Raw genomic sequence first — 26,594 nt, 5'->3', positions numbered from 1 at the left:
TATTAATTCTGACTTGTATTGATCGACATTGAATTACACCAAACACGACATATTGTTTCAACAAAAGTAGTCTTAAATTTAACATAAAATAACAGTATATTAACAATGCAATTTATGTAACGTATAAGAAAGGCATTTGTTTCTTAATATAAATATATAAATAAACATCTAGACGGAATAACTGGATATCATTGTTAGATAAATGTATATAAAGTAAATAAAAAGATATTTGGCACATGCATCACACCACAAAATAAAATATTGCACATGAAATATATAAAATGCGTTCAAGTAATTTGTCAATAAAGGTTTAATCTTATAAACTCCTCTTAGTCCCTTTTTATTTCCCAACTCCTTTCTCCTTTTCAAAGATAATAAAAAGATATTAAATAATGCCTCTTGTAAAAAAGTAATCACAAAAACTGAAGGTCAATCTACTTGTACAAAAAAAAAAGGTATATCATCAATGTAAACTTTGCAACAAAACGAATTATGTTCAGTTATACATTGTAAATAAAACTATAAAATATAACTAAGTTCAGTCGGCATTCATATAACCAAGTTCTATAATGAAAATGTTTGACGAAAGCATTGACGAAATACATAAAATGTACAGCCTATGTCTTACATTTAAAATTAGTAGATACTTGTACAATTTCTCATAGAAGGCATAGCCTAGCATATGTTATTGGATTATTATGTGTATAAACCATGGATGTATTAAACCACTTTTCAATATTTCTGATAAAAGTATGCGTTTTTGTTATAAAACATGTATACATAAATGGTTATTGTATCCTTGTTCTTCAAACTAATTCATTGAACGTACAGTCCCAAAACCACATTAATCTTGACCGTTTCATAGGCATAGTAGTTAAGACTGCGAATGTAGAAACCAATAATCATAGCCTAAATTTTTTATAATAGGTTTTTAAATATTCTCAGTTATACTGCACATGAGTGGTAGCCAATTAAAAGTGCATTGTACTAAATCAATAGTATCACGATTAATAACTCGACCGACAAGTCTTCGATGCTCTATGTCTTCTGCTTTTTCCATTTATCACCGCTTTTATCCACTTTTAAAATACCTTAATATTCTCTTTCGTAGCACTTGATATATCTGCAGGGTTTTTGTAGGTGCACAAATGACACAAGTTTTTTGTATGATTTTCCCCCCTTATTTCCATTTTGTATATGTAATTGTATTATGTTGTATTCGCTATATTGTGTATTAAGATCGAGCTTTTCGTGTTAAGGTTCAGGCCATGTGCTTGGATTTTGATACCTCTGAATTGTCTTATTATCGAGACTTCGATAGTTTGTTTTCTGGCAGCAGTAAGATCGCGAAGAATGACCAGTAGTACATGTAAGTGGACAGCATTAATACGCAAATGTAAGTGTTCAAAACCGCTTAACTATCCAGCTTCCTTAGTTTAAGTGGAGCTTAATCTGCCCGTTTCTGTGCCAATTGGTCATCGTTTAGTTAACATATGTTGTGTTTTTATCGTCCTCTTTACTCTTTGTCTTTTTTCTCAATTCATATTTACTCGTTTTTAACATCAGCATTTCTTTTTTATTCTTGGACTTTTTTTATAAGATAGCCATTTTCGTCATACCAAGAATGTTTTCACAGTCCCCTTCACTCGGGCACGGCAAATCGGACATTTTCGCATTGCCAGAGCACAATCTGCACAACAAACCAGGTGCCCACATGGAAGGAAGGCAATGCTTGCTTCTAAATCAAGACACACCTTGCATAAACGTTGATCACGAAGCTGTCGATTTTCTTCCAGTAAATGCTCACTGTCTAAGAAAAGATACATGCATGAATTTCATTTTTATGAACTTTACGATCATTAGTCAATGGCGGAAATGAGTACCCATAAAAGGCCTGAATTTAGCATATGTTTACTTTCATACTGATTTATTCAACGGGTCATTCCTTTCCTCGTTTCTCTACCCCGGACTTTTTATGAGCAACTCGGCGGGTGTTTCTTGAAAAGCAGATGACGCTTACCCTACCGGTGCACCTGGTCCATTCTCCCAGTTTTTAGTGGAGTCCGAGTTGCTCATTTGCTTTTGTTACTTTGTATGTATGATTATAGTTACTTTATGTTCTTCGTTGTGTATGTCTGTTTTCCATGTCTGGTCCCTGGATTACATTCTTTTGATTACCGGTATATCCTTGGTTCCCTTGATTACTCTTTCAACATTACACAAGCTTGAATATTCACGAAAATAAGTACAATTATAGTTACACAATTCATGATGTACATCTTTGATTGACTTACTTTCCTTAGTAAACAAACTTACCATCTAAGTTTGTCGCAAGTTCATTAGACGACATTGCAACTGAGGCTCCTTGAATAATGGAGTTGGTATTGCTGGTCGCAATGGGTGTTTTTTCGACACTGCTGTTTAAGGTATATTTGTGAGCGGAGTTGCATGTTGCAACTATGTGTTGTGGGGTTTGCGTGGTGTTCGATGATGTAATGTTCCAGTCAAAGTTGTCATCAAGCAACACTGTCATAATTTCAGTAGCTGTTGCAGATTTTTCATCTAAAAACAGGAGTATACTACACGTTCACGTATAATTTAGAACCTGAATGTTTGTTGAAAATGTTTTCATAAAGACTTGACCAGGTATCCCAGTCTGGTTGAATAAACAGAGTATGCAATTTAACTATTGAAAAGAAAAATCACTGCTACATCCATGTGTACATGAAGTTCTTAATCTCGATGTTGTTATAAGAAGAGAATGGCTTTAAATCATACCTGTCTTCAAATTTCTAAGCTTTTCAATTGCTTGTAGGACTTGTATGTTTGTGTATCCCATTTCAAGAACTGATCTAGCAGCAATGGTATCCAAAGGATTTTGACTGATCTGTTGGCTCTCCGTGATGGCTTCTGGTGTCCCGCACTCATTGGCGTTGACTGTAGTCTGTACTGTTAAAACGTTGTCTTGATTTGTAAGATTATTTCCTTCAGCCTGCATGAAAGACAAAAGTTAAAAATATTTCTAATATGACATCCAATAAACGTCAGTTGATATATTACCTCATGTTTCTATTATGGACGATTCAGATGCAAATCTAGTCATTTAAAAAAAAATAATTCAAAGTGCAAAGGTGTTGTAATAATTAACATGCGAGTCAGCTTTTAAATTCGTATATTATACTTCGCGAACGTTCGGTATAAAAAGGTCGAATATAAAACCCGCGCACATGTTTAAATGAGTACAACATCATTACCCTCATGAATTATAAGTAATATCTTCGCTTAAATAGCTGAATCAAACAATCATAGAAAATTAAGATGTTTGTATTTTCAATTCTTTTTTTCTTATTATTTGTAATTAATGCACGGAGGAAATATATTGCAGACCTTTTAAATCTTTCTAAACTAATTTTTATTTTAAATATTCTTTTATAAAAAAAATCTTCTTCCTAACAGCGGCATAAGTGTGATAATTCCCTTACCAATCCTTGTTTGTGCTTTTCTTGTACAACTTTAATGAAATTTGCGCCTTTGTTTTGAAGAAGATAGGCACATTTTGGAAACCATCGGGCGTGTTCAATCCATGGATCATCTCCAGCCTCCCAGTTCCGGAGACCACCACCACAAAAGAAGCATCTCGTGTAATCGTTATAACCGGCGTAAAGAAAACCAGCCGTAGCCATCAACTTCGGAGTCTGATCTAGATATCCGGGCCAATTCTGATAGGTACTAATTCGGTCTTGCAATGGGGCATAGTTTGGATACTTAGGCCTTTCTAAATTGACTCCTAAATTTGGTACATTTCCTTCGGGATTTTCTTTGTTTGAAGCACCAACTGAAAGACTTGAATTCCTTACAGTATGTTCACACGTATTTAAAGAACTAGGTGCTTCGTTAGTTTCGATATTTTGGCGAGGTTCAATATTTTCAGTAATTGAATTATTGGCACCATATTCTGTCTGAAAAGTCGAATTTTGGGAAGTATTAGTACCGATGTAATTCGGTATTCGTGTTTCTCTATTTGCTTCGGATAAATTGTCTATCGAATTAAATTGAGCATTCTCTTGAATGTAACTTGCTGTCGATGAACCACTTAGTGCGCTTTTCATTTCTTTAGAAACATATGTTTTTAAGTTTTTTTGTGACGTCATTGATTCACTGTTTTGATTATTGTACCCTGAATTCTTTAAATCCCTTTTTGCACTTAATTCTAATTCTGGACTATGTCCAGAAGCACAATTCGAAGGCAACACAGAAGTTAGTGCATTATTTTGATAACAATAATTTTGTAAATGTGGACAATTTGGGTTTAATCGTTTATGAATTTCGATCGGATTGTCTCCTGTAGTCCAATTACTATGAGTAATGCCGCATGAATAACACTTCACAGTATCCGAATGTCCAGTAAAATAAAAACCTGCGCTTGAAAAATGACTAGAAAATATATTTATATGAGGTGGAAAAGTACTAAAAGAAGATAACCGAAGCAAGTTGTTCGACATTGATTCTGAAACTCCAACAGTATTCCCGGAAGAGAGACTTTCGAAGTATGATTCCAATGATGACGGAAACACATTGTACGTCAGTTGAGGAACCCATTGTAAATTAAATAGAAAATCCAATGAACCAGATTTACACGTAGATTTAGTTTTCTTTTCGAATATGTTGTCAAACGATAATCTAATACCGTCATTTTCTTTGCAAAATAAATGTTTGCTTATATGTTTCGCAATCCATTCTTTCTGTTTTTCTATATATAATGGAATATCATTGATAGTTTGAGTTGTCTTTTGTGACCGAAACCAATCTTGTAAATAGGTATCTGATATTTTTGAAGGCACAGTGTAAGTGTTTAAACATTTATTTTTCATTCTCTCCCTTTTACTTACTGTAGAATAATTCAGTTTCGAAACGTCTGTAGATTTGTCCGATTTATATCTGAGTGAAATGTTTATATCCGCTATGGTATCTTTAAGGTTATTTACCTCTGTACATGTTAATTTCACTACATCAGAAACACATAGGGGCCAGCTATAACTTCGTTGTAATTGCCGTTTTAAGAAATGAACGCTTTGAGTAGCATTTTGGTCAGATATACACATCATGTAATACTTTTATTGTGGAAATGAAATACCAGAAATACTTGTTCTGATCCTGTAAATGTAAAACACATGAATATTAACATATTTCAGTGAACTGTAAACGAGTTTTTTGGTGGTGTAATATTTTTTGCGATTTTAGCAGAAGACAGAAAAAGCGCAAAAATGGTATCTGCGAATTTGATTCTTAACACTATACTACGTTAAAAATTTGTTGAAACGGCACAATTGATACCCGCGAATGTATTCACTGGACAACATCTGCAACAGTAAGCAAACTCAAAAATTAATATGTTTTATTAATGTAATTACCCGCCTTGATATTGAAATTTTGTCTTAAAACATCATGAGCTTGGATCTTCTTTTTTTAAGGAAATTTCGTACAGAGAGTGGCAAAAAATCGACCCGAAGATTTTATTAGTCTTTTCATACTATGGTTTTTTTTTCTTGCCATTCGGTTTGACAAAAGTTTTAAGAATGTGCAAAAAAAACAACTGGAATTTTGAACAAGACTAAGACCTTTCTATGAATATTTAAAAAATATGAAAGTAAAAAAAAAATATTTATTAAGAGTCTGACCTATACTTTAAATATGTCAATCCATACAGATCATATACAGATTGTGTTAATTTGTTGCTGGCTTTGAACATCATTTTGACTTTTAAGTACAACTAGTTCAAATGGAACGCCATATATGACTTTTGTAAAGTTTCTTTTATGTGAAAGGCGAATGCATATTTTGAATGTATCTGACCTTCCCTCTTTTACAGAATCGAAACATTTTCTACTTTGAAATTTCAAATAAGAAGATGTATAGTGTATTTTATTTAAACACCTATGGCATTGTTACGACAAAATTGTAATAAATAGTTAAGGCTAGAAATACCCATCTTAGTTCCAACTGAATTTATTTCATTCTTTAAAAAAAGCAATAGCTCCCCTTTTTGTAGTGAAAACAAACTTTCCACTTTCCTATCCTTTCTAATTCCGGTAGGGCAAATCTAGCCAAGACTTGTTCTTTTAAGATGTCTGCATTGTATAAATTTGACAAGTATTAAGGCCGTGCTAAATAATTTGTTATATTTCCACTAAATCCTCTAAAAAACAATGCTTGGCTGAAACAAAGAATAACATACTTTTTAATATAACATATTTTTAGAGTTTAATTTTAAAGCTGTTTCATGAGAAAGTCCAGTGATGCAGAGATCATAAAATTGTCTTTTCAAATAAAAAAGAATCTTTAAGTGAAATTATATTATCAGATTGACAGGCGTTGAGATGCGTGTTTCTGATTTTCCCATTTTGCCTTTTTATATATATATAAAAAACACTTAATAATTCTGGTATACAGGTAAACATATTCTCATTTACATTCCAAACGTTCCATGTCGATAGTGTTCGTGTAATATTAACTAACACCTTTACTTTAACATTACACCGTTATTTTATACGGAAATATTTTAGAGGTTGTAGCATTGTTTGATAAGAAAAAACTAATGATACACGCTATAATAGGTTACAGTTACGATTTCTACATACCTGGTAAGACCTTACTTTATTGAAAAAAAATTATGAAAAGTAATTGCTTTATACATAAATTTCCCTCCTACTAGAATGAATTTGAAAAAGGAAATTAAAATTCCCCTTTATTGTACTGTTGTAAGTAGATTCAAAATTATTGAATGAAAATCCGTATCTACAATTGACCATTTTATCCAATCGGAACTGATGTCCTTAAAATAGAAAATTGTCAAACTGCAGGATTGACGTTTAAAACTTAGGTGGGTTATAAAGATCTCCATTTTATTACACTCAGAAGGAATGTATGTATTGAAAATAGTGAAGGTGCCAGAAAGTGCACGTAAGTAGTAAATCATGGAATTTCTTTAAAATTAATATGTTGCTTTTTCATTGACATGTTTAGGGGTGATTTTCATTGCACCCAATAACACTAATTCCGAAGGTTTTTAGTTTGCGAGTCAGGGCAATTTTACGACGGGATTTATTTTTTTCTTTGTTCTGGAATAACATCTAGATAACAGTTCAATAAGATAAGGTCCGATTCTATTTTTTTATATACTGTCGATAAACTGACAGTAAAAAGACCTGACTGGAGATATACATTTGTTTCCGATTATCGAGAAAGAGTAAAATGAAACAAGACTGAACTAGACTGTATAATTTGTTCCGTTTAGCCACCTTTAGAAAACATTTAAACTGATATGAAGGGACTAAACATGTCTTATTTAGACATTCTTTCAGTTTATTTAGGGTTCCATTTAGATTGATTTATGGTCTGTGTCCCTGGATTACATTCGTTTGATTACCGCTAGAACCTTGGTTCTCTTGATAACTCTTTCACTGTATATTCTGAATACACGTTATTTTTATATGGATTTGTCAAACAGGTTAGATCTAGGGTGACATGATATTCATCAAGATTTGTAGACTTACGTGTAGCTATAGAACATGGAAGTTATTTATTTCTTATTTACGATATCTCATATCATATATACGTATTCTGATACACTATCAAGTAGCTGTCTTTGTAAGAATCATGCAAAATCTGAAAAATGTGATACACCCCCAAAAAGACTACATATTTTTATTTTTGTAATTAAGTTGTTTTATGGGTCTACACTATGGAATGTGTAATTATTCATTCAAATCTGCCTATTCTTATGATATAGTCAACATTGAAAATTCAATACATTCTATTGTATTTGAGTGTCATTTACATAGTTATCTCCCTAAATGTTGAAATCTACAGTGCATTCTATGTAATTTTTATCTCCTAAGAGCACGGGTTACATGAAAAACTAAATGTTTATTTCTGTTTATCATGGCAATTGAAACAAAATATCAAAAATAAAAATATGTAGGCTTTTTACTCATGAATCACATTTGCATGATTCTTAGTTCGAGTGCTACTTAATTCGTTTGCAGTAAGATGAGCGTCTGTTAACATGTAGAATGTTTCCGGTTATTTGATTTTGGAAATGACGATTCTCTTATTAAATATCTCATAGACACCACCTTACCATGTGATAGTTTCTTTATGAACTGTGTTTACCATTTTACTTCGTAGTTGAAGTTCGATGCTAAAGTATGAAGGGTTTATTTGTATCGCAAAGTGTTGAACAAATTACATTTATGACGTCACACAAACAAAGCAAGCTATACAAAATAACTTGGCTTGCTAAAATATACCAACAATCAGAAAGCTTGTTAGAGATTCAATTTATACTTTTTCGACATACCCAAAAAACTCATTAATCATATAGTTGATACTGTCAGCAAAGAATCATTTTACAGCGATTTAATCATGTGATTCACACCTAGAATTTAGCAAATGCACAGCTTTATAAGCATTCAACCTCCCCCGTTTAAAACATGTCGTCATTCCTTGATTCAATGAAAAACATTCTATACTGTAGAAAAAAGATTTTTTTTATTCATTTAAAATATGCGTACAAACTACACGGAAAATAAGCATTCTGAGAGTATTATAAAACAATACATACGCCTTTACTGGCTGTTTCTATCACTAACCCAAATACTACCTTGGATCATCAAAAATAAAGGACAAACCGAGGAAATGACCTTGATTTTGAACAGAAGAAGGGATATGGACAAAGACAAAAAAGATGTTCAAATCAAATTATCAGATGCCTATTTGCAAGACTAAGTTGGACAGATTAGATTCGCATGCCAAAAAACAGTTCAATATCTGTTAGCGTTTAGAAAGAAAGTGCGGAAAACTCTATTTTTCTCGACTGACAATGGGACGGACAGACGGACGGACGAAGTGCAAATTTAAAGTCCCCTTCGACTAAAGCCGGTAGGAAATTAATAATCTACTTTACTAATCAATTTTTATCTTCAAGGTATATTTGCGATCTACTGCTGCTTATACATGAAAGCATACATTACACTTTTACTTTAAAGGTATATTATTATCTTCAAAAGAATCGTTTGAACAATCAAAAGCATCTAATATACTTTTATACGAATCCTTAAGAACATACAACTTAAATGTACACTTATCGATACAGCAAAACTACCAGCAAAGTTTTAACTTTTTCAATCGAATAAGAAAATACATAATTCAACGAAAATCGAAATTCATAATAATACTTTGTCATTTGTTGGCGTTATGACTGTGTCTAATAATTTGGAAAACAAAAATGCAAGTCAATCATTAACGTATATTTACCATTTTCATATCATTTTCTCATTTTGTGTTTCTTGATTATATGAAACTGCTTTTTTTTGTATTCAAATGATTTTAAATGTAAAATGTTCACGTTGAAGTGTGTAATAGGATTAGGTTTATAGTAAGAACCACTTGACACCTCTGCTTATAACTACTGATAAAAAACCCAAATTATTTCGCTGATTGTTTTTGGGCCATTTATGGGTCGGATACCTTAAGTTGTTTTTAGCCATAAATCTTTGACTTCCGTACATGCGTAGGTTGGTTTTTTTTTTACAACATCAACCATTCACATTATTAATATCAACGGTGATGTAATACAAAATGTATCATATACTTGAAATGGTTTAATAACGAGAAGTGTAATTTCAAATTGGAAAAAAAAATGAGAAGTGTATTTACTTAACAGACCAAGTGGAATGAGTACGTAAGATATTATCTCATCGTACTATTACATGTACTTTGAAACATTTTACGACAGTATCAAAGAGCAATCAAGAGAACCAAGGCTATAGCGGTAATCAAAAGAATGTAATCCAGGGACAAAGACCAGACATGGAAAACAGACATACACAACAAAGAAAATAAAGTAACTAAAATCATACATACAAAGTAACAAAAGTAAATGAGCAACTCGGACTCCACTAAACACTTGGAGCATGGGCCAGGTGCACCGGTAGGGTAAGCGTCCTCTGTTTTTCTAGAAACACCCGCCGAGTTAATCATAAAAAGTCAAGTCCGGGGAAGACAAACGAGGAAAGGAAAACTATGACCCGTTGAATAAATCAGTTTTCATGGTGCTGATGGATACACCATAACGATCCACGAGTTGATGATGACGACCATAAAACTTCTGTTGTGATGACTTCAATCTTGTAGCAACATAACCCTGTTCAAGAAGCCTATCTGTTAGGGTTCTAGCGCGATACAAAAAGTCTGCGTAGTTTCATCAAGCTCTGGCATAACGTATGAGTTGTGATATGAATTAATCAAATAACGTTCAATTTGATTAAACAGAAATCTTTGATCAATCCGAATAACTGTAGTACTATGATCAAGAAATTAGTTAAAATGATGATTTTGTCAGGCATGGGAGAACATAGATTAAATAAATGCTAAGCAAATTTATCTTATTCATTTGATGAATGAAATTTGTTACTTGCCTAAAACCTAGTCGTTGGCGTGACACGAGTCACTTATATAGTATAAATATCGGCAAAATAATACGGAATCATAAAAAAAGATGGACAACTCAGAGACCTTACATTCCAACGACCTGGCAAAAACATGAGAAAGCAAAGGGGATGCACAGGCAATGCAAATACTTAATGCAGACAACAGAATTAAAAAAAAATGAACAGGAATAAATAAACAAAACAGAAAACGAGACAAAAAAAATAATTTTCAAATTGGTTCGGTTTTGACAGGTACTCGGTTTACCAAGGTTCAAAATACATTTTAATTTATACAAAGAGACTTCAAAAAGTGCCTGATATAGGGTATGTACGTCTCATCATGTGGCCCGTGATTTCAAGAGACTGGGTCGTAGGCTACCATTCAAAAGCATAGGGATTTGTTACTTAGAGAGCGTTGAGTTCAGCGTTAAGAGCAAAAATCTTTCTGTGTAAAAAAACTGATAAAAATGACAAATAACTATTTCTACATGGTAAATGTAGTGAGAAAAATCATAACTTAGATGATTTTGCATTGTTATACAGCGTTTCGAGTACCCAAAAGTAAACAATAAAATACAGATCGGTCTTCGGTTTTCGATACGTTCTACATCGGAAATTCCGGTAAAGAAAATAAAACTAGAACGAGACTTCCATACCCTATAGTCTATATGTTTTCAGAACATTTAGAGTTCGGTTAAGACAGGTTCCACTCATTAATATGACCAACAAGTATCAATATTGACGAAGTGAATATTCTTCTTATATTTTAATTAACAGTGAGTGTAGTTGAATTTTAATCGTTGTTAATTGCAACTTTTTTTTCGCTGGTTCGCAGGAAAAGCTGCAACGCAAACATTAACATTTCGTGAATATTTGTCCACAAAATATCCTGATACGCTTTCAGGACCAATATCAGATGATGGAAAGGAAAAAATATGGCGGAATATTTCCCTCTTTACAGTGCCTAGAGCATATTATTCAAATTAAGTTTACAGTCCTAGCAAAGGATAGTTTACTCATTATACGGAATGTAAGGGGAATAAATGGATGGTGCGGATTTTAATTGAAAATTCCAGTTTCCAAATCCGGTCCTAAAACCATATCTAATTCAAATTAATACAAATGATGGATATTATACACTGAAAAGAGAGTGGAAGATGGTTTGCGGTTTAAATGACAAGTTAAGTGCTGTACTTACCTAGCTATTCTTTTCATATCTATATATTTTGAACGGAGAAAGTACACATTTTACAACATATTTTAACAAAGTTTTTTCATCATGCATATATATCTTAAGACCAAAACTCCTTCAATAAAAGTTATACTAATGAAGACATTAATTTATTTCAATCCGTTCCGTAGTTTTCCGTAGATATATTACCCACTTCACTTTTCAAAAAATATAGTTTCTTGAAACAGAGCTAAAAAAAAATACAATCGATGTAATGTGGTTTAAATTCCCGTGTGAAAGACAAATAAAACAAAATTAGTAGTTCAGCTATCGGATTCTTAATCGATTATTCGCCATAATGAACTCGTAGATCGTTACGATGTATCAATCTGCATCATAAACACTTATTTGTTCATCGTGTCATAGTTTTTCTTTCCTCTTCCGTCTACCCCGGACATAACTTTTTATGAGCAACTCGTCGGGTGTTTCTAGAAAAAACACAGGACGCTTACCTTACCGGTGCACCTGGTCCATAGTTGATAATTTGCCTTTCTTACTTTTTATGTATTATTTTAGTTACTAAATGTTCTTTGTTGTTGGATATGTCTGTTTTCCATGTTTGGTCTTTATCCCTGGACCGTTATCGTTTGACTTCCGCTAGAACCTTTGTTCCTCTGATTACTATTTGAAAACAATACATAATATATGTCAACAAAAGTACAATTTCACAGTATATTTTTGTGGACAGAGTTATCGAAGTGGATTCTGATGATGTTGAACTTTTAACCTTGAATTTTATTTCATAAAATCGATATGACCTTGACCTTTGATATCAAAATCAGTTGGTCTCAATCTTATTTCAAGAGGCTTTAACTGGCAAGGTCTAGTAAAATTACCATGAAGGCATTCGAAAGTTATGCATCGAAAACCAATTTTAGGCTCAAAAATTATATGTCGTTAAGTCTGTGTGACCTTGATTTTACACTTTGTGACCTCTAAATTAATAAGTATCTTCTTTATCTCATAAGCCTTATGTTATCTACGTTTGGTGAAGTTTTATGACGACATTCAAAAGTTACGCTCCGGAAACCAATAACGGACGGACTGAAGTACAGACAGAAGAATGGACAAACAGACGGAAAGCTGAATTATATACTTTCCAGCTTAATCGTAAGGCGGGAAAATGAAATAAATCCTATTTGATGTTAACGTTTTAACATATCAATATACTCAGCTTCGTCTTTTCACAGGTTATATTCCATATTTGCATTACAAAACTGCATTTTTTATCAGCATTTTCGCAATTAAAATATTTTTTTAAAATTATCCCCATGTGTTATTGTACTATAAAGAGTATCAATGGTGTGTTTATATTTCTTACTTTCATGGGTAGTCCAACAAAAATACTTAAGTCTCCAATGCAATTACACTTACCGTGCGAAACAATAGCTATCAGTATCAAACAAAAAATATTATTTCGTAACTTCATACTTACGAAAAAAAACTACGAAATTTAAAATCGCAGTAATTTTTCTTATTTTGTTGTTTCTTATTAACGCTGTTTCAGTCGAAGATATATATATATAAAGTTAAGGAAAACACGTAATCCATTGATATTGGCCAATATCTGAAATTAAGAAGGGTTTTCCCCAAGTGTCATGGTATACATTAAAATCCGTTGCTAGGTAACCAAAGATTTTCATAAACAAGAAAAAATTGTCACTTTGGAGGGCTACTATACCGTGCCTTTTAATATGGAATATATAAAGTTATTTGAAGAGGGGGCCAAAAAGGGCCCTTATTGTACATTGCCCTTTAAAACTGTTGTGCATTAATTTGCATTATGATATCACTTCAAGGTGAAACGTTGAATTAATAAGTTAAGGTTATAGATTTTAAAAAAAAGATGCTTACCAAGCCCCTTCACCCACTAACAACCAACTAAATGTGTTAAATGAAAATAGTCACATTATGAAATGTATCTACATAAATCTTCGATTAAGTAGCTACTTTATGTCAAATATTTAGGTCAAATATTTCTTAATTGCAACTTTCAATGAAATTTTGAAACTTTATAATATGAACGTTTTCCTTGATACATCTACAAATAAGGACAAATAAGGACATACTTAACACGATAAAGATGACTGATAATGAATCATTAACGATTATATGTAGATAAATAGATGACTGATGATACAAATTATGGATCAGATAACATCATTTCAATGTGCATTGAAAAATTGAGTAACATCTATTTAAAGCTTCCTTTTATCAAAATTTGGAAAATGGGTTTTGGGGCTTCTTTGAACGTTGAAATATTTTCTGAACGCTAAAATAAATTCCTAAGTTCGACACTTAGATGGATGTGTAGACGCATTCTGATAGACAATACATGCCGTATTGATATTACATCGTTTACGAATATCATAACAAAATATACTTTGTATCTGTCTTTTATTCTGTTGCACAACTTCATATTTCAGTCAAAAGTCAATCAGTAAAAATATTAAAACATCGTATCGAAAAATTATAATTATGTTTTGTCAATCTTGAATGTGTCTAGTACACGGGTAAAACTCATGAATGTCATAAACTTCCCATTTACATAATATAACACCCCCTTTTCCCAATTGTCCCCAACCCCATTATCAATAAGCGGGGATTTCTTATTTTCCCAAAGAACTCACATAGAATTTTGTAGGTACTTTTCATAACCAACTTTAATATTTTGATTGTAAATACGTCAACATTTAAAGAATTATTTTTCACTTAAGTGTATTTTATATACAAATAACTTTATTTAGACTTGAAACCTCTATTCCCAATCCCCCACATGTGCCACAAAATTGGTATTTTACTTTGTCCAAGTACTGTCATTGACAAAATAAATTCGTCATATTTAATTCTGTAATCGGGGATAAAAAATCCACATAAACCAAAAATATTATTGTCAGGCTTTGGTAATATACTTCATGTTAATTTCGTTTTGGTATTTTGATAAGAACAAGAATTCTGAGAGTATTGCAAAACAATACATAGTCCCTACCGGCTGTTTATATCACTAACCCAGATGCTACCTTGGATCATCAAGTATAAATGAAACACCGACGAAATGACCTTGAATTGAACAGTAGAAGGGATATGGAAAAATAACTGGTTTGATGGTGCAGTCTTCCTTTATCAATAGAGATTGACTGATTTGTCAAAAAAAAACACTCAAATTCTTATGTCTTTAGAGAAAACAGCGTACAACTGAAATTGTTGTATAGCGCGTAAAACTGAGAGTTGGAAACTTAAGAAAAATCAGCAAAGCGGAACTAAATGTGAACTTGACCTGTAACTCATCAAGGTAGACTCACCTACCAAAAATCAGTTCAATATCTGCCACGCGTTTAGAACAAAAGGTTCGGAAAACTTAAATGTCGGTAAATTCAACTCGAACTAAATTCGGTAAATTCAACTCGAACTAAAATCAGCGAAGCAGAATGACACCTGAACTTGATCAGTAACTCATCAGGTTAGACTCATTTACCAAAAATCAACTCAATACCTGAAAGCATTGAGAAACAAGCACGGAAAACGTAAATTTCGGTATTTTTTTACGAAACGTAACAGTGATCTGTAACGCATCAAGATTGACTTGCATACCAAAAAGCAGCTCAATATCTGCCAGCGTTTAGAAACAAAATGCAGAAAACTTTTTTTAAAAAGTTTTTTTTTCGGACTGACAGACGGACGGAGTGCAAATCTTAAGTCCCCTTCAGCTAAAGCCGGTAGGGGACAAATAAAATTAGACGTTGAACAATAATGACAAATCATCGTGCATTTGCAAAGCAGTAATGATATATGTTCCTATTTTCTTGCAGCTGCTCAGGTAAAATTCAGGGAGTGATTTCCCATAAGTATTTTGTAATTTTTTTTAAAGGAAGTTGAATCTTTGTAAGTGTAGTCTATGGTTGAATTACTTTTTCCCTTCAATAACGACTTTTGTTTTTATCGTCTAGAGTAGAGACATTTCAAACCCAATCATACATGTAGGCGAGTCTATAGATTAAGATAAAAAAAAATTACCTCATAAGCATAATTGGGTAGGAAAATATTCAATAGTACACGAAATGACAAAATCAAGGATACATCGGAGAAATCAATAAGTCACGTTTCTTACTTCGTACAGTACATGCATTTTAAAGTGAAATGATGGATCAAACAAGATTTTACGGCTAGACACACCTTCCTTCCATGATGATCATAATAGTTGAATAGTTGGTGGGTGACAGTATAATTCCTTTTTTCAGTCATATTCTTTCATTAAAAAATCCAGTGAGAGATGTACATATAATTCAAACAACTATTACAGTGTGTGCTCATTTCATATTTGTAAGTATTTCAATATTCAAATTACAAATTTGTCTCTATGGACTCCCTCAGTTTAAATGATTTTAACCAATGACATAGAATTATATCATTTCTAAATCAACGTTTAATTGATTTAAAAAGGCAAAAGAGAGACAATCTGGTGTATTTCATATAACAATACATATACATGTTTATGTTAGTACGTTATGTTAGTATATTTGTTATGTTAGTATATTTGTCATTTAATGAGAATTCTCTGGTACATTCTTACTGAATGTACGGTTATTCTCGTCGTTAATTAATCATTTCTTTAAAGCAAAAGTCAAAACTTCACCGCTATTCAGAGGACACAATCAGCTTTTGAATGATCTCATTCACATAAAAGAAGAAATATTTAGGATTTATTTATGAACTTTCCTATCATATTGGATTTTACTTTATATTGATTCACAATGTTTACGGAAATAACGTTTAATTGTAGCGGTTTTTAGCTAGTGCAAAACATCAATTACCAATTCTCGTGGTTTCGGCAATCTACGAAATTTCCCAAAAGGAAGTAACATTCCTTTGTACGATAAAGCTGTAATTTCCACATATTTGATCATCTACGTACTGACATTACTTCCTTACACCACAGAAACTAGTATTCGTGAGTTCAAATTGTAAAGTACTTTCGCAGTGGTCGACTACAATCATATCTTTCATATCGTTTATCACCTATTTTTTTATTAGCATACCTATTACATTGTAATCATTACAGATCTAAATCAGGCATTGAATCATCGAATTCATACTTTTAACCTTATCACTAAGAGATGTTTTAAAATATGCCAATAATCATTATTATTAAATGTGTACTATTTCGATTAATACGGGGATGAATAAGCAAGGTAAAAAAGTTATTAATTTGAAAACAAAAAGATATGTGGTCTATTTATTTCCATTCAATAGTATCGAACCTATAACGTTTGTTTGTCGTATCCAGTACACACAGTTTGTATAGAGTATTAATAATGTCTATAAATGTAGGTCACAAGTCAATGCAATTGATAAAATGTTGCCTGGTTTGAAACGATAGATTGAACTGTAGTTATAGCTTTAATTGTACATGTAAATTTAAATCATAAATAATTTTTTAAATATTTTGTCTTTTTTTAGGAATAATCAAGGAAACCAAATTCGGGGATAATGAACAGATATATCCTAAGGATAAAAACTACAAAAAGGAATAAATACGCACAACAACATGTAATAGCCAAACGATTACGTACATACAAGCCCCGTGCAGGTCCGGGTGTTAAAAGAATAGGCCTGCAGCAGCGCTAAGCCTGTCGTAAAAGGCGACTAAATAGTGTTCAGAAACCTAGCCGGGGGCTAGGGCGCTCTGCCCACAAAGCAACTGGGATGTGTGCCCCAGGTGGTGGAATGGGGTACCCCTGGGATGTTACATGCTGGGGTTGTCAGGCTATAATACGGAAAACCTAACCGCAAACCATAGTGGTGCACCGTGTTGGGAAAGAAGTCACGTTCCTCGCACGTCAAAGAACCCTGCTGTGATATTCGTTAGGAGTAGGAACCTTTGCGCTCCGCCACAGGAGGCTAAATTGTACGACCTTACCCATCCCCCTTTTCCTAGTGGCAATGAAATTTGTCGACCCTGTTATTCTTGTGTCCCATCCTTTTTTTCATTTCATCATCATTTCATGTTCATTTTATCATCCATTTCATGTTCATCGTCTGAATATAGCTGAAATATTGCTGCTCGGACGTTAAACACCAACAAACAAACAAAAAAACGTACATACAAACAGCAATAAATTTTAAATTAAAGACACCAAATTAGAATACGTAGGACTCAGATAATGCATGTGTAACCAAATGAAAAGAAACAATAAAAAAAAACATTGATGAAACAAAAATCAAAACCAACAGGAAACAAATACAGAGGAAATTAACCCCTGTTTAAAATAGTTTTGGACTTATCCAAAGTGATTTTCAAGTCATCTTCATTAGGTACCTTTTTGTGCTATCATAAATTGATAAAGCAAAGATAATGATAATTACAAAACAATATATATCATAGCATCATATTTTACTAAATTTGTGGCTAAGTTCGTGATAATTGAAACGTTAAACTATCAAGCTTACCTTACTTTATCGTTAAACCTGATTAAATCACAGTCAACAGACAACATTGTAGCTTAGCACTGTATGTTATAACCCTAACAGGTAACTAGGTGATTAAAAACTGTGCCAATTAATAAACAAACAGGAAAATAACCTTTCGCGAATCTATAAGGTGTATAATGTCTTGTCTGATTCTAACATAGGAGCAAAATTACCGTATCGCATAGTTGAAATAATTAAAAAGAGGATTGATGGCTATATATTACCATTTACTATACACGGCGTCACATAAATAAGATAATGTTAAAATTTGAATAAAAATATTTTCTACGACTTTATTGACACCTACCGTCGTTTAAATTGTCTTAACTGACTTTCTAATTCATTAAGCCAAATGGCTTCTCCCTTAACATTGAATCGTTAAATTCCGGTGAGATTTTAATTCTCGGTCCTAATATTTACATTGACAACGATCGGGTTGCTAGGAGATGTTGTTTACTTTCATATGGTTTGTCCAAAAACCGAAGAACCCAGAATGCCTTTCGGCGTTCGTTCGGATATCTCGGATTTATTCTACGCGAACAAAGTACAATACCGAGATGTTTATCAAGCAGACGAATATCACCGCAGTTTGACGGGAACTTACGAACTTCGTTTGTAAACAAATCGTCCCGTAGAAACCAAAATGGCGGATATTAGTATGGGATTTTACCTTAAGGATTTGTTACGCACGATTGAAGCCAATAAGCGACTCGTTGGTACTAACACGTCATGCATTTATCCGAACTACCTTCTGAATTAATACAAGCGAGACAACTCTAGCGGTAAGTCCCGACAGTTGAAAAAGTAGAGCTTCAATTCAAAAATGTGCTGTATGTGACGTCGAGTATAGTGTGCAGTGAGCGTGTCAAATCTGATCAAAAGCAAAACCATATTCACATATTCACGGGCTACCAGGACAAATATTCAACTGGGACTGAGTTCTGGCAAGCAAGGTCATGAAATCTAACTGTATACAGTTTTGCAGACACCGAAACATACCTTAGGCATAAAAAATCCTACCCAAAGGATTAAGAACAATTGCACCAACTTGTCTTTTTAAAAAGTCTATTCAGTTCAAAGTAGGTATAGTTTAACCGTTATCCTAGTTCCAGAGAGTTAGTTGAAGAAACATCTGTGAAGCCATCAAAACATGATAGATAGGTTTAACAGTTCAATTCATTACGTTGCACTTATATATTAATGTTTTTATTGATACGACTATTCTGTCAAGAAAAGTATATTTCATTCCCTTTGTTACAAGTGGTTATAAGTGCAAGCACCAATATTCAAAATATTTAATTAATGTTAATATATAACACTGCCTGCCAAATTTTGATTTATTAAAATCATACTACATGTATCATGGTCGATCATACCATTTCAATATAATTGGAACAGTAGTGTTTACTATCAATTTCAATGACAACAACTAAAGATGAATAAAGAATTTGTGTTACATGAACGATATAAATATAAAACATTGGCAAAGTGAGTCTCGTTTATTAGAATTGCAAAAAATATTCATACACGCTGTTTATAAAACTCCAAAATATTGTTATTCTATTAAATGAACGAAAGAAATCTTTCGTGCATAGCTACAATGAAAACAGCATAGTGTACATACATATAAATGAACAAGCCTTGTAGACAGAAAACATGGATGAAACATAATCGTACACTCATTTAATTCCGCTTATACGAAGATCTCAATTGTTCATATGCGATAAACAGACAAAATGGGAGTGCATTGTATTATTTGTGATATTAAGTTCAAAAGGCTGTTCTGAACAAGTTGAGGTCGCATTGTAAGTGAACAAAGTGTATCAAGGGAATTTGATTTGACATAATCGAACACGGGGTAAACAATGCAACTTCTTCCTGTTAACTTCACATAGAGAATAATACAGGATAAATCTGAAAGATCAGTATCGGTTTTGGAAATTCCTAAGGAGGGCGCAGTGGCAATAGTTTTTTCTATTTCAAAATCGACCAAAGTTCAGAGTAAAACGGTGCCTTTCTTTGATTTGAACAATTCAGTGTAATAAAAAAGTTACGACAAGCATAGTGATCTATCACTTCGAAAGGACGTCATACACGAGTCATCGAGAAGACTCAGGGAAGTAACATCAAATGTTTTACGTTTTATCATGAATGGTCTCATTATCTTTACCAATCATATTTCCGATAAGGACATGACGCATGCTTTAAACGGTTTTCTAAATGTAATACGAATTAACCAATATTAATGTATATAAATTATGACTGATATTAGTTGTGTTTCCTCATATAGAAATGATAGGGCTTTATTGTTTTAATTGTCTTCTTAACAAGGAAATTTTCATAGTATAACATATTTATCTCCTTATTTGGATTAACATTTTATATCATTTTCCCATTCATTCCTTTAGTCTGTTCTGTACCATATGTACAATTTTTACATGCACTCAACAACTCTTCCTATTTCCACCATAACCCATCATCATCCCCATTCACCATAGAAACAGATCCCATCTCCAATGAATCCCCACTGCATATTTCATTATATAATGTTTACATTATTAAATACATTAAGATATTCAAACTCTTCAATATCAAAACTGTTATTTTATTAATTGAATTAATTTGTTTCCAATTAGAGTTAATACATATTTTATATAAATTACAACTTTAAAACTAATTTCTCATCCAGCAAATTCGAAGTCCTCATCCCTCCATTCTCAATCTTCTTTCCATATCCTCCGTTTAACATAGAATGGGATGTTTACCCCATACAAGTTTTGTTTCATGGAACAAATATGTAGCAATAGTAGTACATTTCGGAACAAGTATTTATTACTATCATATGGTCGAAGGAATGAGTTACTTTTTGTCAGCGTCATTTTAATATATACCCCACGTGGTTTTATTTCGTAATTTGATTATTTAAAGAACACTGTATTAATGTCCGCTTACGTTTGTAATTCAATTGGTTATTTACGTATGGATTACATGTTAAGTGCGTCTCGGAAACACATGTCGAGAGTAAAATGAATATTTGTAGTGTTCAGGTACATTCCCAAATCATCAAAACTTTTAGGTGCATTATAAAAGTCGTTCAATTGGTACATGTACTTTAAGCATTTTATTAACTTAAATCAGAGATTAATTGGTTCTTGTTCTTGTTTACACTCCAAAACGGATTTAGCGGGGTCCATTTCCCTTAAAAAAAATGTGTTGTTGCATTAAATCTTAATTATTCGCATATTAAACCACCAAACATTGTCTTCCCTTGCTTCGCTCAGCATTTAATTATACTCTCACCCCCCCCCCCCCCGCAACATGAAATCCCAGATCTGCCCCTAAGCTTGTACAGTTTTGTAGTATTTACAACATATTTATAATTGTTATAATTGTTCACTCTCTGTTTCCAGATTTTATATAATATTTTTGAGTCTGGTACTGAGCCCGGGTTCTGGTTTTATAAATACCCATTTCCGAAAAAAAATGACAAATGTGCAGAAAATGCTACAGGTTGGATTACTTAAATTACTCTAAATAATTTAAAAAATGTATTTAGTTGTTTTCTTAATTAAGGGCTAAAACTAAGAAAGAAAATACATTTATTCTTTGTTGTAAATTATACGAAAATTTTTCAAGGTTTGCGAGTGTTTAGATATAATTATTCAATTCAAAAAACATTTTCTAAAGCACTTCAGATATGTATGTATTAAGAAACAGATTTATATGTTGTTGAATGATAAAAGGTAATATTATTATTAAATGTTATGCAGTATTTACACATGGTAACAAAAGTTATAAAGTCGAGACACGGTGTGTGTTATTCTGTAATCGATGACGTCACAGTCCATCTGACGTAATATTGTTATACTGAGATAGAAACTACATGCATCAGGCAGTAGGGACAGTAGGAAAAAAACGATGAAGCTGCTAATAAATTTGATTGGATTATTTAGTTCAAATGCTGCTATTGGGAATTTACTTCTTGAAATATGTATACAACATACGGACATTTGCATGAAATCTTTGTCTTCGTCCCTGGATAACATTCTGTGGTCTTCCGCTAGAAACTTGGTTCCCTTGTTTACTCTTTCAGATGATTGGTATTTTTGGTGACTGAATAAGACTTCTTACTTGTATGGGTTTATGGGTAAGTGGGAATGAGAGACGACAAAACAAGTAATAATCATTATCTTGGAGCTATAGGATTACTGAATGAGTATTAAGACGGAACGCTCTGAATAAGAATGGTTAAAAATCGCTCAGTCCAGAGACTATTCTGGAAATGACATATTCAGTAAGGAAGTGATTTGTTTAAACACAAACACAAAGCATGTGTAATAGAAAGTATCACCTATTTTCGTTGGTCGTGTACATTTTGCCCCTTCCCCCATAGTCCAAGGAAATAAATAATATCATAATCATGGTGCTGTTTTATGTCTTATGATTTCTTTCCTTTTCACACGTAAAGAATGTATAGTTGCATGTACACTACTCAAAGATATGTGTTACGTAAATGCAAAAGAAAATAGTGTGTTTTTTTTTGTTGTAGAATAAACAAGGTGATATACCAACTGATTAAGCAAAATAATGAAAATATCAATATTATATTTCAATTCAGAACTTTATAAAACAAAGCTAATAGTAAAAAGATACAAGGTGATGAAAAAACTGAAAAAAAACAATGATTATCCTCTTCTTAATTATGTTATGGGTACAATATGTATTAACAATTGCATTTCGAAAGTTATCTTTACTTAGAAATCATTTGGGAAACAGTGATGTTTTCATAGAATTGTACTTACTTACTGTTACAACGTACCCACATTCATACATTTCCGATGAACAATGAACAAATTAGCGAAGTGTCATGCTTATGTTATACGAGGAGAAACGTATGTATTTCATCAGAAAAAAAAACTTTTAAAATTTAGTACAAAATATAGGATGTAATTAAGATAGGTCAAAATATGTGCCTATTATCACGACTTGTTTACACTATGAATTTGCATATTGTTTATTTTCGAACGATTGAGGTAAATCGATAGTTATTATAGTTTATATATTATTTAATCTGTATAAATTAAATCAAATATAAGCGCCTTGGTTTTACCCTTTTCTATTTTTAGATACAAATTTGTTCTATAGACTATCAATACCTTTAATACATACAACCTATTGGTTTGTGCGATTGTTCATTGAATTTTATACGTAAATTGCATCAACATTTATGTATACGTTCTAGATTTAATACAATATATTGACATTTCAGTGTAAAAGTTTTAAAGGATAGCAATTTTATGTCGGAACTAGTTATCCATGTTTGTAACAGGTAAAATTTACGTTTAAAGTGTTGTTCTTTCTTTAATGTTTAACAAACGTTGATATTAGTCTTAACAAGTGCGTAGCTGCCTATACGCAAATCGCAGTTGCGTACTTTCGGAAAAAGTAACAAAAATAAAAAAAAACAGTTGCGTACTTTCGGAAAAAGTAACAAAAATAAAAACACACATTTTAAAAATGAAATAAAGGTTATTTATCGCATATGCATACCATGAACGTAGTATAGGCTTTGAAAAACTGGCTCCAAAATCGTTAAAATTCAGGGGTTTCCCTCATGGCTTTGCCTTACCGGATTCACTGGGAGCCTTGAGCGACCCCCCCCCCCCACGACCCCTCGCCGTAATTTTGCGTGCAACTAAAACAGGCCTAGCTACGCCCCTGGTCTAGTCTTAAGAAATAGTGGTTAAACATAATTACTAAAAGTGTTGTTACCATTTAAAAACAATGAATGTTCGACCATTTTACACAAATGAAACATTCTTATTCGTATTCTGTAAAGTGCACCACACTTATCATAAATGAATCCTATCTGTCTAGTGCATCTCATATATGTACTGATTACTCAAGAATGTATAGAGTATATACATATAAAAGTACAAACCTTGGCTGTAGGCAAATATGGAAGAAACAAAACTGTTGTAAAAATTTATTGAAAAATCATTATATACTTTTATTTTGCGCATCAAATATTCGATATGTACATTTAAAAAAAACATATAAGATATAATTTAGTAAGAACTATTTTGTGAGAGCATTTTATTCCTACGTTGCTTTAAACAGAAAATATGGATGCGTTGTTTTCATGGAAATGATTACATGTTTCGTAATTTATATAAATGAAAAGACAATTTTTAAATAACATCAACAGAAGCAAAGAAATATCAATTAATATTAATGTCAATGATAAGACATTTTTTTTTAAACTAATATAAACATAAACTAAAACATAGCATATATATATATATATGGCATTGACACTGATTTGTTTATAAACAAAAAGACCTTGCCATTTTGAAAATAATATGTCTTGTGATTTAACAAACATCATACCTCACGTCTTAACCTGCAATAACAAGAAATTCTGAGAATTATTATTAACTATTAAGAATAAAGTGTTAATCTTTGTGAAATACACAATAATGGTTCATGTAAAAGCGGTCATAAAATGAACTGGGGTTATAAGTATGAGCTAGTAGCAATTAAGGGATGCGTGGAAAGTTGGTATCAGTAAGTGTAAGAGTCATATAATTGTACATTTTATGCTGATGTACTAATTTAACAGTTCAATAATATGATATACTTTTCCATTAGAACATTATCTGAATATCCTTGAAGAAGTTATTTTTTTTTTATATATTAGATAAGAAAACGTAACCTCGAAAATATATGTCACCAAGATATTATGTTTCAGGTATGTATGACTGGTCTTTTATGATCACAATAAACATGACGAAATCGAGAAGTATATGTGCAGGTTTTCGTGACAATTTATACAAATAAACTATACAGCATGTTTTACTGGTCATTGTCGTAAGTAATGTCCTTAGTCAAGTATTATATCAAAATGATTTAAGCTTTATCGTATGCCCCTCTCTGAAATACCTATGGGTACAAGTGGCCCATCTCTTTTTTATTCGCAGATTATAATAAATATAAAAGTGGGAGATGTGGTATGATTGCCGATTAGATAGATATCAATACTAAGCAACAAACAATTAAATTTCTACAGGTCACCGCTCTGTCTTAAATGATAACCCATACCATGAAGCAAGCTGAAAAAAGGCTTTAAAATGTGACCATATCTAGAGAAAAAACGTAAAACGAATAACAAAGAACATAAAAAAAACGAAAACCACTAGATTGCGAGTTCCTGACTTGGGACAGACACATATAGAATGTGGCGAGGTTAAACGTATTTGTGAGCGCTCAATCCCCCCTAACCTAGGACAGTGGTGGAAAAATACAACAATAAGACGAACTACAAATACTATTTAGATCGATACAGATTACACACACCTTAACAAATAGGACAAAAGACAACAAGTAGTATCTGCCTCGAAAGAGTACTTGCAGTTACTGTAAGCGTGTTCAAAATCGAAAAGCAACTGAAAAACACACCTAGTTTTCTCAGACAAAAGTATCAATAAAAACACGTCCAAAAAAATATTGTGAAAACAAAGCATAAAATGAATTAGAAAAAAACAAGATCTTTCATTGGAATGCCATGATAAAAAGTATTGACAGGATGTAATGTACGCATTTGAATTATTTAGTCAATATATGGTACGCCGCAACTGTCTTTTGTTGATGGTTTTCTGTATACGCAGTATATTTCTCGTTATACACAGTACATTTTTGGTATACATAGTGTATTTCACATTATACGTGGTCGTGGACTCAATATACGCGGTGCATATAACTTTATGTGCAGTTTAACTCATTATACGTGGTGCATTTTTCATTATATGCAGTACAAAACTGGGTATACGCAGTACTTTTTACATTATACGTGGCCCATATATCGTCAGTGATTCCTAAGTCGTGAAAATCCTGTCTTGGAAGCTTACAAACAATATCTGGTGAGATTTTCTCCTCTGCGAATTTTGGAACTAGGCTTGTTAGGTTCAGTTTGGTTAAAATAGAAGTTACAGAGACGTTCGTCTTCATGTTGGAGTCCATTGGTTACGGTGCGTATGAATTTCGCCTAAGTAAAAAAAAAACCTTTTGTGGATTCACTTCGTATGTAGTTGTACATTTACGGAAAGTAACGAGAATAAATGATCATCATCATAACGAAATATCTACTGCGTATAATGTCGAAAGAACCAACTTGAAGTATAATGACAAATGCACTGCGTATATCCAGTGAATATTCAACTGCATATATAAAACAAAGTTCTATGTATAAATTTCTAACTACTGCAAATAAGGCGTATAATACTGTGTATAATGTCTTTCCTCATACTGTGAAATCTACTGCTCATATTAGAAAATGTACTGCGTATAACATGAAATGCACAGCGTATATTGCAAAATACACTGCGTATAAGGATATATGTACAACG

At 32.4% G+C, this 26,594-nt stretch overlaps 1 protein-coding gene and 1 long non-coding RNA gene across 7 annotated transcripts; one reads left to right on the top strand and one right to left on the bottom strand.

The window, feature by feature from the left end:
* On the bottom strand, positions 1-24,148 carry LOC148598332 (baculoviral IAP repeat-containing protein 3-like). 6 transcript variants are annotated; one of them, XM_088561169.1, is made up of 5 exons: positions 24,131-24,148; positions 3,483-5,154; positions 2,779-2,992; positions 2,317-2,562; positions 1-1,810 (listed from the first exon to the last, which is right to left on the bottom strand). In XM_088561169.1, exons 2-5 carry the CDS (start codon positions 5,103-5,105, stop codon positions 1,614-1,616), a joined length of 2,280 nt encoding a protein of 759 aa, XP_088417295.1. In that variant the 5' UTR covers positions 5,106-5,154; positions 24,131-24,148; the 3' UTR covers positions 1-1,613. The 6 variants fall into 6 exon arrangements, with proteins under 6 accessions (XP_088417295.1, XP_088417296.1, XP_088417293.1 ...); XM_088561170.1 differs by lacking the exon at positions 24,131-24,148 and adding an exon at positions 23,009-23,120; XM_088561167.1 differs by lacking the exon at positions 24,131-24,148 and adding an exon at positions 22,992-23,102.
* LOC148598331 (uncharacterized) lies at positions 6,862-26,594 on the top strand. Its single transcript, XR_015918484.1, has 3 exons — positions 6,862-6,960; positions 17,179-23,518; positions 24,941-26,594. It is a non-coding gene; the product is annotated as an uncharacterized LOC148598331 (long non-coding RNA).

Source organism: Perna viridis, chromosome 14, assembly GCF_037379345.1.
Source record: "Perna viridis isolate PV_CMFRI_1.1 ecotype Kerala chromosome 14, ASM3737934v1, whole genome shotgun sequence".
Taxonomy (NCBI): domain Eukaryota; kingdom Metazoa; phylum Mollusca; class Bivalvia; order Mytilida; family Mytilidae; genus Perna; species Perna viridis.
Note: the sequence above shows the minus strand (reverse complement) of the source record. Positions and strands in the feature narration are given on the sequence as shown.

What these genes read in the sequence shown, in the direction of transcription:
- LOC148598332 (XM_088561169.1), bottom strand. Translation starts at nt 5,105, where the DNA reads ATGATGTGTATATCTGACCAAAATGCTACTCAAAGCGTTCATTTCTTA. An exon ending in AAAAGCACAAACAAGGATTG is followed by an intron (nt 2,993 to 3,482) that starts GTAAGGGAATTA and finishes TCTTTCATGCAG; the next exon opens with GCTGAAGGAAATAATCTTAC. An exon ending in ACTTGCGACAAACTTAGATG is followed by an intron (nt 1,811 to 2,316) that starts GTAAGTTTGTTT and finishes ATCTTTTCTTAG; the next exon opens with ACAGTGAGCATTTACTGGAA.